The 18,672-nt window shown below is 47.1% G+C and overlaps 1 protein-coding gene and 1 pseudogene across 1 annotated transcript; one reads left to right on the top strand and one right to left on the bottom strand.

Moving 5' to 3' along the window:
* Positions 1–586: 586 nt before the first annotated feature.
* Positions 587–4,609, top strand: LOC133923012 (probable serine/threonine-protein kinase At1g54610; annotated as a pseudogene).
* A 1,275-nt stretch (positions 4,610–5,884) lies between these two features.
* Positions 5,885–7,413, bottom strand: LOC133923013 (ETHYLENE INSENSITIVE 3-like 5 protein). Its single transcript, XM_062368489.1, has one exon. The coding sequence runs from the start codon at positions 7,411–7,413 to the stop codon at positions 6,124–6,126; it is 1,290 nt and encodes a 429-aa protein (XP_062224473.1). The 3' UTR covers positions 5,885–6,123.
* Between the last annotated feature and the right edge of the window lie 11,259 nt (positions 7,414–18,672).

Raw genomic sequence — 18,672 nt, forward strand, 5'->3', positions numbered from 1 at the left:
GCCATCAGAAGCACAAACTCCACATTGATCTGAAAAAGTCGAAAAAGGGAGAAATTTAGCTATGCAATTAAAGTTTAGCAACTTTGAATAAGATGAGTCTTTTTTGGAAAAAAAGGAGAGATTTAGCTATGCAACTAAAGTTTAGCAACTATGAATAAGATGAGTCTTGCTCGACAATGAGAGAGGGCAAGAATCCATGCCCTTATCTCGATTCTTGTCATCTCTCCTCCTCGAGCTAGTTAGTGTCCCACCGCTGCCCACCACCTTGTTCCAAGCTCGTGGTGATGGTGGCAGTGGTGTTGCTATATGCAGTTCGTGCCAAAGAGGAAAGATGCCATTGTCATCCGGAGCACGAACTCCACATTGATCCGCAAAAGTGGAAGAAAGAGAGATAATTAACTATGCAATTAAAGTGTAGCAACTTTGAATAGGACGAGTCTCTTTTTTTTGCAATGGAGGTAAAACGATTCTGAATCTATACTATAAAGCGCGAGTTTTCCCAAAAATATTTCTCACCCAACAATTGTCTACCCAAATCAATTTTATCGCATTATATTTGCTATACAATTTCCATCCAACCACACACATGGTGGCGGCCCCACACATCCACGAGCGGGCACGCCACAGTTTCACACGTTCGCGCGTGCGTTTGGCCCTCCTTCACGCCCCTACGCGCACCGGCGTGGTTTCTACCCGTCCGCTCCCTCCCCCAATCCCCTCCCCAAGCCGCCATCTCCACTCCTCCCTCCCCATCCGTGATCCACGTGTCCCTCCGCTCCTACTTGTGGTGCTTCCAGGATCCACCCTCCTGAGCGGTGTCGGGGGCCTCGACGCATCTTTGTCCCTTCGCCTCCACGTGCTTTTCCTCCCGGTGCCCCGCCTCCTCCTCAAGGCGCTCGAGGTCACCGGCAACAGCCACATCTGGCCCCCCATCCCCATATCGTTGCTCCTCCTCTCGACCACCCCCGCCAACTCGTCAAGGGTGGTCTCCCCGCTCTTGGTTGGCCTCGTCGTTGACCTCGTGATCGACCTCATCCTCGTCAGCCTCATCAAGGTTGACGTCTGCCGCCTATTGGGAAACGGGCAGGCTACGCTAGCCTAAAACAACATTTTTCTACCGCATTCACCCAGGAAATCATGCTAATAGGAGATCATAGATCGTTACCGCTCGATGTGCAGTGCAGCGGAAGAAGATTTGGAGTAGACCGATCCAATGTCGTGTGCATCAAACTCCTCGAGCAGCTTCTCGATCAGATCCACGACCAGCCCCGCATAGGTGGTCACGCTCCTCGACTAACTCCGAGCAGGTGGTTGTGCTTCTCCACCAACTCCTAGCAGGTGGTCGTGCTCCTCGACTAACTCACCGAGAAGATCAGCACCACAATAACAGCAGCGCCTCTACGGTATCCACACGTACTGGGCAAAAACACCGAGCGCCGATGTGCTAGCACTGCACGTATGGCTAGGATTTTGGGAGATCGTGTGGAAGGCTGCGACTAGGGTTTCAGAGTGGCTCAACCTCAGCACACCCTACCCACGCCTCTCCTTATATAGAGCTCGCCAATAGGCTCCCACGTTGGAAGCCCTTTAGGACTCTAACTTCTCATGGATCACAATCCAATCAAAACACATATACGAATCCAATTCGCATGTTTTGTTCCAACCCATTAAGTGTGTGACCCGTTAGATTCATGTACAAACGGCTACGACTCAGAAACCCTTTCCAAACCGAAATCAATAGCGGTCACTAGCAGGACATGTTGAGTCCCGAGTATATATAAAAGATCATATCAGCTGAACCTTGATATACACATGCACTGACCCCTTCGCCTCACGATACTAGTCAAGCTCAAGGCGAGATATGTGCCACCCTTGTGATAGCTCGACCATTCACTCGATCAAGTAGTGGATTCATCATGATTAACTCTTTAATCATACTGGTATGGTCATGCACTTTCTCAATCCAACTACCTCGAGGGGCCAGAGATATCTCTCCCGTTATCAAGGAGGGACAAATTACATCTTGATCGCTCATACTTCACCACATGTTTCATGATAAACTCGAAAAGTATCTTTATAACTACCTAGTTACGGAATAGCGTTTGATAGTCTCAAAGTATGTCACTGCACATTCTGGGAATCAATGACGATCTCAGGTCTAAGGATCCTGCAGGTACACCATTTGAGATAACAACTGATGGTACATCATAAATAACAATCCCAACAGTATCTCAAGGTGGGTCTATCCAACATCATGTTCTATAACATAAATATCCACATTATTAACCTGGTATATCTATACATGTGCTGATCTTATGTATCATCACAATGATATGTGATCAGGGATCAACTAAGAATAACATCATGATATAAACAAAGAGTTTCATGAACAAGTCACATACTTGCCAATCAATATAAACGATAGTCATTATTGAAATAACACATTATTCGGTAGTACATGAACATAGACATAAGATATAATCATCTCTATGATTGCCTCTAAGGCATATCACCTTCACCGCCCTCGCCCAGCCTACAACACCAAGGATATGTACGTCGTCGTCGCCTCCAACCATTGGCCCTTCCCCAGTGGCCACTCCTCCCATGCATTCCTCGCTGGTGGTGGCCTCCACCGCGAGGCGCTCTTCGTCTGGGCGGCCGCGACGTCGGCGTCCAGGGTGCTCCTTGGCCAGCACTACATCCTCGACATCGTCATGAGGGCTTGCCTCAGCGTGTTCGAGTCTTGGCTCAGCTCCTTGTTCTTGAGATTCATGTGCGCTCACAACAACTTTCTTGTATGCCACATATATATGTTTAAAGGTGCGCTCGTACTGGATGTTTAAAGTTTTTGCATTAGTATATTGGTTGGATTTGCATAATTTGATGTGAAGAAATTGACTACTTGCCAGACTTAAAAATGTTACCTTACGGTTCAATTTGTCATTGTTTTCATGCATTTCAGTTTCTCTCTTATTTATATAGGATATATGCAGTTCATCTTTTTTTTTTAAATGTTGTGTGTTCTTTTTGTCCAAAATATAATGAAACATATAGTTTGTTTCTCAAGATTACTTGAAAAGTGAAAAAGTAAAACTCATGTTTCAATCATTGTTTGGTTAAGAATACGATCAAGGTTGTAGCAAGATTGAGAAGTTCAGATAATAGTCATTTCTTGTCAAGTGCAGAGATTAGCTAGAAAAACTGCGAAAATTGGTCTCAGTTTAATCAACTCATTCAAGAAGGTGGCATTGCATCTTATGGGCTGCCTTTGCTCCAAAGGCGCCAAAGATGATGTCAATGCCACTTCTAAAAATAGAACATCATCAAGGAAAGATGACTCTGCGACCGCAGTAAGAGCCAAGACAAACGATGGCAGCACAATAATGCTTGATGTAAAGATCAAAGAAAATACAATCAATAACGGTACATTAGAACCGGATGGTGGAGAGAAGGTGGTGGTAGCTTTAGATGTAAGGATTAGTAATGGTAACAATGCAGAGTTGAAAGGGCTCTCTGGTGAGCATGTAGTTGCCAGTTGGCTAGCTTGGCTTGTAAATGTGGCACCTAAAGCGGTAGAAGGCTGGTTGCCTCGGCGAGCAGATTCATTTGAGAAACTGGCCAAGGTAAATTACTACTTTTTTATGTGTCTTACATATTTTGCAATTTCCTTGATGCAAATTACTTGAATAATTGAATGATTTCTTTTGTGTTGAACTTACAGTATCATGTACAAACATCAGGGTCTCGAATCAGGGAAGATTGTTGCACTGAAAAGGGTGTGGTTTGTCAACATGGATCCCGAAAGCGTGCGCTTCATGGATAGAGAAATTCATATTCTTCGGAGACTGGATCATCCAAACGTCATAAAGCTTAAAGGGATTGTAACATCTCGTGTATCACAGAATCTGTATCTTGTTTTTGAATACATGGAACATGACCTTGCTGGTGTTGTTGCAACTCCAGGCCTCAAGCTCACTGAGCCGCATGTAGTTATCATACTACTCTTCCATCGATCACTTAGAAAACTAGCATGAACGAAAACTATAACACAAATATCAGATAAAGTGCTTCGTTCAGCAGCTGTTTCATGGCCTTGATCATTGTCACAAAAATGGGGTTCTTCATCGAGACATCAAAGGCTCAAACCTGTTAATTGATAGCAATGGAATGTTGAAGATTGCAGACTTTGGTATGGCATTATCCTATTATCCCAACAATCCACAACTATTGACAAGTTGTGTTGTGACATTATGGTATAGACCACCAGAGCTCTTGCTCGGTGCCACGGAATACAGTGTTGCCGTGGATATGTGAAGTATAGGGTGCATTGTGGAAGAACTATTTGCTGGCAAACCAATCATGCCAGGAAAAACCGAGGTATGAACTATTTGTTATTTTGCTTTTGGACATCAAGTATAAGCCATTATAAGTTTTATTTTCAGCTTTTGTTATAGCTTTTGTTGGATGAGGTCTCATGAGTCTCTTTGAAACAACATTATGCTAGGTGGAGCAAATTCACAAGATCTTTAAGCTGTGTGGGTCACCATCGAACAATTATTGCAATATTTACTTAGCGCCGATTCTTAAATGTCACAATGATTGTAATTAAATTTAAAGATCAGATAGCTTCTTTGCCTTGTAATATTTTCATGATATACCCATGGCTCGCCTCACTTATAAGTTATTTCAATAAACTTGTGTTAACTTGTTTTGATTCTATCACATAATTAGTAATTATTTACTTTTATCTGTAGAAATTAGTATTGGACTTCGAATCGACACTTTGCTATATGATTATGACAATTTACAAATTCATTTTGGCTACCAACTATGGATGGTATATGCATGTTTCTCAGATGGTTGTTGAGGGGCTTGGCGTTACACTTGGAATGCCGTCATGCTTTAATAAGTTGCACAATGATACTTTTTAAGTGACGAACAACATTGTTACACATTCAAAAAATGTTTTATTCGAGGGGGCAATTTATAGGATATCATGCATTCACATTGATATATACAATATTGTTACCGTAGTATTGGCTATGAGCTAGCTAATATGTGAACCTGGTGATGTTTGCCATAAGCTCTGTCATAGTTAGACTTTGTCCCTTTCTGTTGAGAGAATGTTTATTCATGGTTGGTGATGCCTCTTGCCAATACTTGTTCTTGCTGGATGATTGACATAGTGATTGTCCTTCCTGTTATCCCTTCCCTAACAGATGATGGCTGATTATAGCTCAATTTCTTTTGATAATGATGGCTGATTATAGTTTATTTCCTTCTGATGGTGACAACTAGCTTGGCTGGTGGTACCTCTTTGTAGCTTGATGATGTCCCTGTTCTAGTGTATGTCAATGAGAGATTTAGGCTACAGTGTGACTGGTCATCTTTGTTGCTGGTTACTTGAATAGCTCTCCTTCTTTGTTGCCGGTGGCAATATGAATATTTACTGGCTCGGTGAAATGAAGGTGGTGCAAATTATGTAATGTCAGTAATATGGTACTGTTATATGTGATTTGCAGATAATATGTTGCCTCAGATGAATGTTGCCTCGGATAAATGTTGTCTCGTTGCCGCGACTGAGGATGCTATGGAGCCTCGGATAATATGTTGTCTCGGACAAATATTGACTTGTTGCCGTGACTGAGGATGCTATGGGCTGATGTCTAAGGTAGTTGTGAGAGGCTGGTGACGCTGTGCGAATCATCGTGCTCCCGTCAGACCGTAGCTACACGAGTCTTCAGTATGCCTTTCAATTGTTTTGGGTGTGTTTTATCTAATCAACAATATTATCTTATAAAAATTTCTAATATTCGTTATAACGCACCAGTATTAAACTAGTGATACAAATTTCCGAGTTTTATCCCCTGCGACATCACCAAGCATCACTCGATTACCGACGGGCCACGGTACCATTTCTATCCACTCTAGAGTTTACTACTACCCACGTTACAGATTCACAGTCACAGCTCCCCATCGCGATAAGCTCAGAAGAAATGGAATGCAACAAACAAGCACCTAGACATACTTCGACTAGCTAACCTCCATCAGCAACGCGCCACCTCATTCCTCCCCGCCCAACCCGGCCTATCCCTTACCGACGCGTGGACCAACATTGCAACGTCACTCCTGCATGAGACGGAACACGTCATCAGGCCCTGAGCAGCTCCCGATGAGATCGAACAGCACGTCCGGTGGCACCGCATCGACGGCGAACAGGTCCAGCTCTCCGGAAGGCACCACCGACACGCCGTCGTTCCCATGGCCGCCGTCCTCGGGCATGCAGCTGCAGTACAGCTTCACGAGCTCGTCGATCGGGCTCCAGATCTCGTCCGCGACGAGGCCGGCGAGATCCGGCAGCATGACGGCCAGCTCCCCGCTGTTGTCTGTTGTACTGATCAGCTCGCGCTTGCGCTTGTCGTGCGTGCGGTGGAACACGTCCTCCAGGCCGTCGCCTTCCCTGTCCTCCACCTCCTCGTCGCCGTGTTCGTCGTCGAGGGGCGTGATCTGCAGCGAGCTCTTGAGACAGCGGCTGAGCACCTCCTCCTGCCGCAGGATCTTGGACCACGTCTCCGTTTCCTTGGAGTTCATCTTCTGCTGCAGCCGCTTGGACTGCCACACGAGCTTGCGCATTCGGTCGAAGCGCGGGCTCATGTGCTTGATCACTGCGCTCAGCAGGCTGATCTTCCACGCCTTCTTGAGGTCGTGCGACTTCCGGTACGGCGGCGCGCCCTGGTGCGCCTGGACTTCACCCTGCGAGCCCCACCAGGCCTCCTGCCCCGTCGGCCACCATGGCGGCGCCAGCCCGCGCTCCAGCGGGAAGCTCCTCTGCGGCGGTTCGCAGTGCTGGATGAGCGCCGAGATCAAGGACCCCAGCGTGCTGTCCTGGATGTCCTGGAGCCGGTGGAGGCAGGACGCGAGTCCCAGCGGGTTCTCGCCTTCGGGGCCGGTGAGCGCCATGGACCCGGCACGGTCGAAGCTGACGTTGTCCTTCCACCAGCCGCGGAGGCTGTCGGAGGAGCCGGACATGGGCTCGCCGGCTTCGTCGATGACGCCGTAAACGAACCCGCGCGCGTTGCAGGCCTCCATCATCTTGAGCATGTGCCGGAGGACGCCGTCCTGAGCCCGGAGCATCGCCTTGCGGCGGCACCGCACCTCGGGGGCTTCCTCGTGCCAGTTCGCCGCAGGCGCCGCAAGCGGCATGGACGGCCCGCGCCCGGCGACCCTGAAGGCGCCGGCGCGGCCCTCGAGCTTGTTGAGCAGCATCTGGTCCTTCCACATGCGCCGCTTGATGTCGGAGATCTCGATGGACTCGGAGCCCAACTCGGTGTCGCCGAGCTCCTCCTGCTCCAGAGCCGCATCAAGGTTGCCAGCAGGGACGGCATCGCCACCGTGGGCGCCGTCGTGCTCCATCGCCGCCTCAGAAAAAGGATACATCCGGCCGTGGATGGCTTGGTTCAACGACATCAGCTGCCGCCAGCAACTCGTAGCGTGGTCTGTTCCCTGAAACGGATGATCTACGGCAAGCAAATGGCTGCACCGGCGTGGGATTTATACAGGCGATCGATCGGAACCGAGAAGAGCCAATAGCCTCAGATTCAGAGTCAGAGGGGCATGCAGGTTATGCATGTCGTGACTCGTGGCGTGGCCAAAGGCCGTGGCCGTCTAGAAACTGAGTGTGCATGGAGGCCCTCCCTAGGCTCCATTTCTAGCCTCAAACTAGCTCTCGTCGTGAAGTGCTTCACTGCTTTCTTCCATCGTAAGCATATGGTTTGCTTGACTCGCAAATGTACACCCAATGTTTCTCTTACGGCGTTACGGCCTCAGAGCCAAGAAAACAAACAAGGGCGTATGCAAACATGACTTCATGTGGTTGTGGTGTCGTCAGGCAGGCATATCGCATGGACTATTTACATTAGTCTTTTTTTTTTAAATAACAGTACAACACGTAGACTACGGACACCACCAAGCAAGACTATATATTTTTACGCGCCTCCTAAATTACGTCTGAAATTTAGGAGTTTGCTCAGGGGGCAGCTTCTCGCCGGGGGTTAGGGGAGGAGGTTGACGTCGGAGTTCTTTCTTCGCCGGTGTTAGAATAGATGCTCGGGAGGGAGGCTGGTCCGGCAGAGAAGACGGATATGGGGGTGGAACGACGAGGCGGTGGAGGGCGATCGGTGGTGTAGTTAGTATGGCCTGTTTAAGGCATATATGTGTTTGGTGATTATGATAACATAATTAATGAGACTAATATATTTGCCAAATATATATTTTAGTAGGTCTTATGAATGCAATACATGAAAAAATCATCAAAGTGGGATAAAGATTGAATTGAATTGGATAAGTTCCAGAAAAATTGGACACGGTGGATAGTCCGACGATGAGACGTTTGTACACGTCGGAGCATATTCCCCGACAGTTTTGTACAGGTCGGATGGTCCGACGCTCAGAGGCTTGTACACATTGGATCATTCTCAAATGAAGGTGAAAATGTTGTACACGCCGGATGTTCCGGCGATGATGAGTAAGCTTCACTAGAGCATTTTCTAAGAGATGTTGCAACAGCTTGTCTGGTGTGATTGTACACACTAGATGGTTCGGTGATAAGAGGATCTATAGGTTGGATAAATGTACAACTAGAAAGTGGCTTAGTTGGCTCAAGTATACACATCGGATAGTTCGGTGATAGAGTTCAACATAACGTCGGAATATTCGGTGTTCACAATGAGTCGATGTACAGTTCCAATGACTAGTTAACAGCTAGTTTTTGTTGTTGTACACGTCGAGTGATCATCCAATGCAATTAAGCATAAGATTAGTGAGTGATTAGTGCTAATAGGTTTAGAGAGAGTTGTTTCTAGGTGTTGTTACCTAGAGAGGGGATCAAGAAGTAATCTTATATTGTACCAAGTGGTACACCAGTACCTTGGAGTCTTGGTGACTCGTCAACACCATGAGCCTTGATGGCTCATGCTTGTTGACCATCTAACTTGATGTGGAGCAGTGGTAATATGCTTGTACAGGGACGCCCGGAGACCCTTGCCTTGGTGGCTTAGGCTCTGAGGTGAAGACAATGACAAGTGTCCGAAAGAGATGCATGTGGGGAGGTCTTGCATTGGTGGCTCAACCTACTTAAGGCATAGGTGGCTCAAGGGTTGTGATCTGGTGCTGTCCGGGAGCTATAGCTTAGGTGGCTGCTCCAACGTGTGTTAAGGGTGGCATTTATTCCATCAATACCACGAGATAAAAATCTATTGTGCCAAGTTTGCTTTCTCTATCTTATTTACGTTTCTGCATTTACGTACTTGCAATCTACCTTTGCATGTTTACCTTCCTAGGATTGGCTATAAGTTGCAAACTTTTTTCAACGGTAGAGTAGACACACTAGATAAACGTAAAACATGTTTAAATAGAAATTGATATATGTTTTATCTTGTGATGTTTTTGGAGCTGTTTAGTTTTAGGTATACTAATTCACCCCCCTTAGGACTTCACCAATCCCTACAGGTGGGCCAGTGCCAGGGCGGGGGAGGCAAGGGCGTTGGATTAGCGCGGCGGTAGAGGATATGGCGGTGAGAGTGCTGCCGGAGATGGGTGGAGGAGGGCAGGGTGAGGGAGCCAGCAACACGATCAATGGGGAGAAGAACAGTGCGTAGGCGAGGGAAGTAAGAAAGAACAACGTCTATCCAATTGAGTTCTGACGGCTTGGGAGTGTAGCTTGAAAAAACACCTGTTTTTAGGTGCATGAGGGATAGCATGAGCCATATGTATATGCATAAGACCAAAAGCCGCAATCTCCAGTAGCATTAGCTTCCTCTCGCTCCATGCATCATCTTGGCTTTACTCTGAAGCAGGGCCATCGCCTAGTCCGTCGTCATGTACCGTTAGCCCGCTAGCGTACGTACATGCATCTAAGTGTTACGTGGACACATGCATGGCTCTCTTGCGGAGGGTCATGCAAGCAGGTGACGCACGGAAGCAAATTTTATAGGACCTTCCTACGAAAGACCTCCGTGAGACCTTGATCCAACCACATATCATCCGATCCAATAGCTGGGCTGAAGAGGAGAGAGAGGGAGAGGACATATGTCATCATAGGGAAGGAGATCTTTCATCGGACCCGGTCTTATAGAATTTGCTTCCGGTGACGCACATGTGCGGGGCACGTTGGTGCGACGGTAGGCCGACTGGCAAACACTACATAGAATCAGTACTAAAAGCAAACTATGTGTCATAGACGGTTTCTGAAGACTCGTCATTGGCAAAATACTCTCAGACGGTTGCTAAAACAAACATGTATTTAACATGACCACTGTCTGGGTGTACCTGATGTCACATACGGTTTTTACAAATCCATTATTTGTATTGTACATACACAAACTATGTTTAGAAAAACCTATCATTGATATTGTTATAGATGATTTCTTGTAATATCTGTTTGTGTCTATATGATAGACATAGACTGATTTTCTATACACCTGTCTGTATTTAAAGACCCAGAATTTTTTTAAAAAGTTTGACCACTTGTATCCCCTCGCTCTTTAGCTTCCCACACACATAACCCGCTCATCTCCCCTCGTACTTTGGCTTCTCACACACACAAACTACTCACTAAATATAAATCAATGAGGAGTCCTCACTCTCCTCATTCGATCCGAGAGCCCAGTCCGGGAGCTAGGGTTGTTTTCGCATCGGAGGAGAGATCTGTGTGCCGAATCCCCCTTGCACTGAGGTGACTAAAGTCTTTGTGTACATCGTGTTTTTGTTACGGTTTCTTAGTGTCGAAGATTAGTTCTCAATAATATATCCGTAATTGAACTGGGGTACCCTAAAGATCAAGGATTAAGTAGGAAACAAGATACCGATGTATACATGTTCGGTCCCCCGATATGAAGTAATACCCTACGTCATGTGTGGATGATGATGTATATACAGTTGTCTCAAGTACAAGCAATGTGGCTAGACCTATTACAATAGAACAGATTGGAACTAAACTAATCTAAGGTTGAAGTTGCTGCGTCTCTCCGATTGCTAGGATCTTGTTGTCGCTTGCGTCGAGTTGCATATGCTTAGATTGTCCTCCTGGGGATCTGGATCTCCACTTTATATAGGGTTCCTAGCACTACCTTGGGTCCAACCTTAGTCGATAGAGAGTCATTTGTCTTGTCGATCAAGATAAGGCAGCTGAATCCAGTTTGGATACTAGTCGTACTCGAGTCGGTTAACTTGACCGAGACCTTCCTAGTATAACCTTTCAACATCCTCGAGTATATTGGGTCTCGCAGATTCGGGTCCACAATATTTAGAATTGTTAAAGATGTGTACAATGTACCATGTCCGTATATGGAATACTCCTTATGCGTATATATCATGTAGTTAGTATTCGACACTTAGTGTCTGCTTCTATTTGTGTAACTGAGGGTAATGCGGTGTTCCCATCGTAGATCTGCAATGGCTCAGTTCACTGCTATCAGGCACTGACAAGAGGGGGTTGTCCCTATGGCTGCTTCCACGGTGTGAATGCTTGGTATCGACTTCGGCCGTGTGGACTTCATGTTCTTCGCTGTTGTGAAGGACCCCCTCCTGAACCTTGTTTTTGCTATCAATCGTGTACTCCATTCTGTTCTTGCAGATAGAAATTTCTCTATTGGTGTTCATCATAATGGAGATATTTTTATGAGTTGTAAGTCCAATTTGAACGTGTATTTCTTGCTGAACCATGGGTGGTGGTTTGGTAGCAATGTAGTTTGGTTTTGGGTCATGTGTGAGATAGTCAAGATGATGCCTCATCCGAATGACAACGAGATTCTCATTGAAGATGCCACTTCAGTTGACGTTGTGCAGAAATGTCGAAGGCTGAGATGATGTCAATCATTTCGTCCTTTAGGAAGACGGCGTCAATTAAGTGCGGCTAGGGATTATGCATAGCTAGCTAGATTTATGTGTTCCGAATAATATGTGATGTGTATCTGTGTGATGTTCTTAACCTTTGTGATATGTAAATACTCGTGTTGGAGTTCTGAACAATGTGTGATTGATATTATGAGCATTGTGTCAATGTGTGATATATAAATAATACATGTGCTATTGTTTAATTTATGAATTATGAAGTGTTTAATTTATAAATCATGCCTATGATGAGGGCAGTCATGAAGAAAAATTGCTTATAAGGGGGAAATGGTTGCACATATGGTTTTTTTAAAACCTCAATGTGTAGCACTTTATATAGATGGGTTTCAACAAAAATCGTTTATGACTGTTACTACTCACATATGGATTTTTACAAAATTTGTTTGTGGCCTTTACTACTCGCATATAGTTTTATAGAAAATATGTCTATGTGTATCTCTATTACATATTGAGTCATAACCGTCGATAGCAAGTTTGATATCACATACAATTTTGCAGAGACAGAACCTATAATCATTTGTGATAGGGTTTAAAAACCATTTATAATACACTACTACAGAAAAGGTCATCACTGCCATTTCAATATTGATATCATTGTCAGCTTATGAATCGATAGTGATAATAAGTTTCACTGCCGGTTCATGCCTTGAACCGATGATAATAATTATGGAAAATGAGACTCAGTTCGCCAGTAGTGCTTTCTAGGACTACTGCAAAGAGATCGGGACAAGGTTTGCTATGCGTCGGTGGCACACCCTTGGAAAAATGGATAGTCAAAAGGACAAATGGGATGATACTGCAAGGGATCAAAACCAGGATCTTTGATTGGCTTTTAAGCTATTCAAGACGTTGGGTGGACGAACTACCTCTAGTACCCTAGTCACTATAAACGGCCGAATCCCCTTTCTTCTTTCTTTTTGGTGCAGAGGCAATGCTTCCCTCCGAGATCGCCTTTCTATCGCCTTGAGTGGCCAACTACTCAGATGATGACCAGGTGGTGCGATGAGAGGATGATGTAAACCTAACCAAAGAGTTCTGTGAGCGTGCTCTAATTCGAGATACCCGATATCAGCAAAGCCTCATACACTATCACAGCCACAAGGTGCGAGAGCGTAGACTGGTCGTAGGAATAAACTGTCCCCCATGTGGGAGGGCCCCTACAAATTTGTCAATGCCACCCAACCTGGTGCGATCAAGCTAGCTATGGAGGACAATCGTGAATTACACAACTCTTGGAACATCACCCTGTTGCGTAAGTTCTATATGTAGGGTTGCTCGTAGATGGGTCTATTTCTCTATTTTGCAGAATCTTCTGGATGAGTGTGGAATATGACTTGTAAGTTTTTTAAAAAGTTCAAAAGACCAGACTCTTTATTTTGTAGGATTTTATGACCAATAACGGACCCCCGCCAGATTGACTCCCCGACCATAGCACGTGACAATGCTCGACGACCACTACGGGACTTGGTGACTAGGAAGTTACAACAACCAGACAGTCGAGAGCTCTGGAACAGTGTGGGATCACTGCTCGCGTGATGGCAAAGGTACGAATGGCTCGGGAAGGCCACAAGTCTCCACACAGGTCAGGCACTGGTCGCCGCCGAGGGACTTGTCGTGCTAAGGCCTGACCTATGCTTAGAAAGCCTAACTAACTAGCAGGGCAGAACAATCAGAGCATACTCGCAGTGACAACACAGGGAAAACTCTCTAAACACTCCAAACAGTGGTTCAGACCAGATGGTCCAAAAATCGCAAGGCTCCTGTATGGTCTTTTGGCCATTGACGAGGCCATTAGAAAGGGTCGGAACATTTTTCATTCATGAAAAAATAGGTTACAGGTAGCATAACTATATTTGATCAGACTAACTATCTGCCGATATAAAGAATATAGGGGTCCCCCACCGGGATGACCTGCAACAACTGGTTTTGCCATTATCCGCTTTCGTTCTCTGGCCCAGGGCCACCGCATGACCAGTTGGCACCAGCACGACCATGACCCTGGCCTTCGCGGGATTTCCTGTGACTAGCCCTTACTGGTCGCAGGGCAGGTACTCGTCTAAGACAGTCAAACCTCATTTAATATCGCTACTCACGTCGTTTTCCTTCCCCAGGCGCAGCACTCAGGCCGAGACGACCATGGCTAGCACAGAGTTTTCGTGTTCCATCCCGTAACATTAATTATGACGAGATGGGCTTGCAGACGAACAGAGGGCGTGGCAGATGCGCGTGGGAAACCAGCTATGGAATAGGGCAGACCGGGCAACCCGGACTTGATAAGTGGGGAAGCGGCTGACGGATGGGACTGGCATCGAACTTCTCCAAGGCAGGCACAATGCATGCGTGCTCAGTAATGATAGCCTATGTTGTCCATCTAGGTAGGCATGGGTCTATTTGATGGGCCCATGTTTAAGACTCCTTTCCTCCTGGGCTATAAGGGGAAGGGAGTCCGCCGTGGGGAAGGGGGACCAAAAAACACAAATGAGAAACCACACTCAATGAGAAGAATACACAGGATGTAGGGCTATTACCCTAAGGGGACATGAACCTGGATAAACTCTGGTGTTCTTAGATTAGCACAGGCGCATCCCCCAGAACACAGATCACACACTCATCATCCGATACACCGCGGAATCACTGTCAGAGATCCACCCCGACACTATCCTATCACATGCTTGTTCTTTCCCTCTTGACTCGCGTGGCTAGCACAAAGTTGGCAGAAAAGTTCCGCCTAACTCTTGCAAGTCGTAAGGATTCATCGGCTCTAAGAATTCAAGAGTATGTGGACCCCTACTTACTCTTGACCAAGTCAAGGAACCTCTTATACTCTTCCTTGAGGTAGCAGCTAGTCGCCCCGGGAATCGGACGACACGCCGGCGTAAGGGCTAGGGAGGGTGGCCGACGCGAAGACCCTGCTGGAGTTGCTGACCGGTGTTGATGAACCGCTGATCCTCCTCTTGCTCCTCCTCCACCATCTCCTTTTCATCGATCGCCCTCTCTAGAAGGTCCCAGTCGACCTCCTCCTCCTCGTCGAAGATGTCGATAACCTTGATCGGGGCAACCGCTCGGGCTGGGGATCGAGCAAGAGCGATTGACGGAGACCCTCTCTATAGCGAGGGAAGCTCGATACCGGCCGGCTCCAACCCAGCAAGCAAGTCCTAGAGATTATCTGCCCCCGGAGGCACCACAACAAGCGAAGCTAGCGTTAGAGGCGACTTGGCCCTTGCCAAATCCTCCAAAATCATCGACCCTCCTGACGAAGAATGGGAGGAGGATGCCATGATCCACAAGGAGAGTTGTCTTCTTACCTTGCAAAAAACATCGATGGGTGGCCAGCTGGGTATACTCCTACTTTTATAGCTGTGCCAGCCATTGATTCACGCCTTGGGTGGAAGGCGAAACCATTGTGGGAAATGTCCCCGTGATCCTATCATTTACTACCCAAAGGGCTCATGGTCACGCCCTGGTCAAACCCGTACATACATGACATCATCTGGGCACCAACACCTTCATTTTTATACACATCTCATCATGACACCTCACTCTAGGGAGTACTGAGGAACCTCAACTGACACGACATCCAAACCGCTCGAAATCCAAAGGGGCACGCATAGGGAACCAAAAGTCCCTCGGGTCTGGTGGCAATCAATGTGTCTCTCTTTTTCTCATGACGCTTAACCTCTCACGTGACGTGAAGTTCATAATCAAACTCTAAAGATTAACAGCGTCGACGACCACTCTCTGAGTAGACTATGTTCCCTCAGGGCACAAATGGTGCAACCAGACCTAACCAAAACCACGAGGAAGCTTGGGGAGCTACTGTCGGAGTATTGAGTAAGGGGACTTCCTAGCTAACAGGTCTCACGAGGGGTATAGCGACCGGCGGGGGATATTTCCTTAACCCTGGTCCATCGCGCTACCAGGTCAAAACTCGCTCGACCAGAGCGAGGCTTGCACGACCAGACTCCTTATGATATATTGTGATCCCGCGAGCAACTATTGCTGGTCGCAGAACATCCATACCTAACCTGTCTAATCGTATTTATTGATTTCTACTCAAGTGTTTTCCTTCCTGAGGCACCTTTCTTTAACGAACAAAGTTATAGCTGGCACAGATAGGCAATGCCCCATCCTGTAGCATTAAATGCTACAGAGTGGGGTTTTGTGGACTGACTTGGCACTGCGCGACAGATGGGACAGGGTCTACATGGCGACCAGGCAAGTGGACGAGTTCGCAGGCTGGCTCACGGAAGGCTGGAATGAAATGACTTGACAGATAAGCTTGCGACTCATGGCAAGGGGACAGGTGGGGCTACCGAGGTAAAATAAAAGTGGTGGCATCTATGGGGATGGGATGGGCCTCGCAGTACCACAGGCACAAGGTGTAGCGCACGCACTCCGCGTGGTGATGGCCTGAGAAAAGAATATCTAGCTAAATAAGGTCTACAAAAAGAAACTCACTTATAAGTTCTCATTCTCTTGTATATAAAGAGAAGAACGGGTCTAGGATTGGAGGAAGTATCTCATATGTAACCGGTTCATAAGCACTCATAACAAAATACATAAGACATAGCGCTGTTATCCTTCGGGGCACTTGAACCTAGATAATCCCTGATGTTCTTGAGTTCATCATACCATAAGTGTCGTTCACACGCCTATCGACCGGTACACCTTAGGATCATTGTTAGGGAACATAGCACCGTTATCCTTCAGGATATCTGAACCTAAATAACCCCTGTATTCTTAAGTTCATCACACCGTAAACGTCGTTCACACGTCTATCGACCGGTACACTCTAGGATCATTATTAGGAACTAACACTCGACGTACTGACTCAGTTTTTTTGCGTGTTTAGAGCTTAAGAAGTAACGATAATATATTATCATTATCGGTTATTATTGAATTGATAGTGAAAACAGGATAGTGATGACCTAGTGACACCCTTTCTGAGATAGTGAGAAAACCACCGGCACCAGCTGCTCTGCGCCGGAGAGGAAGACCGCCAAATTATAGCATGCGGCATCGATGACGTCCACACTGCAGTAGTTTCGCTCAAGGTTCTCCGCATGCTGCGTTTCCTGAGCACACATATTGAGGTCGGCGCGCCAGAAGCTCTCCGCCGTGAAACGAGATGGACGGCAAGTTGGGCTGTCATATGCTTGGGCGGCTGGACCCCGACATGCTTGTTTCCGCTCAGAGTTCCAGGTTCGGCCGTAGGGCTAGGGCTCCATGTCTCTTCTTCGAAGAGTTTATTAAGGAGTGGCCTCAAACCTTCACTGGAGCCATGACAGAAAAAGAGGTGCTTCGTCAGAGCGGTCAGGAATGACGTTTGGGCCTGAAATGGACTTCGGGGCCGAATTAAGGCCCTCGAGCTGCGTTTTTTGAATCGGTTCAGTTAGCGCACAGAGGCGATTTGGGCTTTCTAACCCAAATCTGCACACTCAGCTCCTGTTCTTGCGTTTTCCGGATTCACGCAGCGTCGCCGTCGCGTCACTCGCGTATCTTTCCTCCATCCTCGCTGCTCCCGGCCGCGTCCTCTCCGACCATGCGCCGCCGTAGCCTCGTGAACGTACGTCGTAATGGTCAGACCCCCAACCTGATGCGTCTGATCAACGCCCTCCCTTCCCTCCTTTCATTCCTACCTCCGCCTGACCCCCCCGCTCATGGCGTGGCCGTAGCCATGGGACTTCACTCGCGTAGTCGGTGGAGGCCATGACCTGTGAAAATGTTAGTACTGTAATCGCGTTGGGTCACACTGATGAACCTGGAAATCGGTATTCCTGTTGATTGATCTCTGACACTCTCGTCTAAGCACAAGCAATTTTCTGTAGAATTTTTTGTTTCATCATTCATTAACAAATTTGCAGCCCTGACTAATATGGTGTGGTTTTCGCATCCATCCAGGAACTTTATCATGTTGCATCCGGATTGATCCTCGTACAAGTCTGGTGAGAAGGAAGTTGATTCTAGAAGCCCTTAAAGACCATTCCCAACGTCTTCCTGTCCCGGTTCCCATACCCGTCGCGATGGGAAAAAGAATGTGAGCGGAACCACACGCGAGCTCTAACAGACTCCCGTCGAAGCTCTCTCCTATCCTTCGCGGTTCCGCCGAGCGGGACAGGGGCTGGTGGTTGGCTCGCGCGCTCGGGCGGAAGCGTCGAAGCGACAGGGCGTCGACTGATGAACTCGATTTGGGTGGGGGCGACCTCAATCCGGTGTCGAGGAACTCGATTTGGCTAGGGGCGAGCTCAATCCAAGTAAGAGGAACCAGATCACGGAGGCGGCGGAGCTTCACCCTTCTCCTCCATCCACTGGAGGCGGCGGAATGGAAGCGTTAGCAACAGGGCTTCGTCCCTTTCTCCTCTCTGACCCCCTCCCCTGCAGATCGAACCTCCGTCCCTTCGGTTAGGATTCGAAGGGATTTGGTGGGAGATAGAATGGGGATTTGGTTTGGGACTTGATTTTAATCTCACTGATGGCTTCTAGATGATCTTCCCTTCGCATCTGAGTTGGATTCGCAAGGGATTTTGGGCTGGTTTGTTGTGAGAGAGAGAGAATACGGCTGAAGGTTGAAGATGAGGCCGGTCCTTGGTTCTACGCTGCTTCAAGTGGAAAGAAAGGGAAAAGGCAAGTGCTGTACGTGTATATCAATCCAGCAACGATGAACTCAATCTGGGATTCTGGGTGCCCATTCCAAACAGAGTCCAAACAGTATATACTTATCACGTATTTATATCGTATTGTATGTGTCGTGGTAGTTATACG

Source organism: Phragmites australis, chromosome 6, assembly GCF_958298935.1.
Source record: "Phragmites australis chromosome 6, lpPhrAust1.1, whole genome shotgun sequence".
NCBI classification, from domain to species: domain Eukaryota; kingdom Viridiplantae; phylum Streptophyta; class Magnoliopsida; order Poales; family Poaceae; genus Phragmites; species Phragmites australis.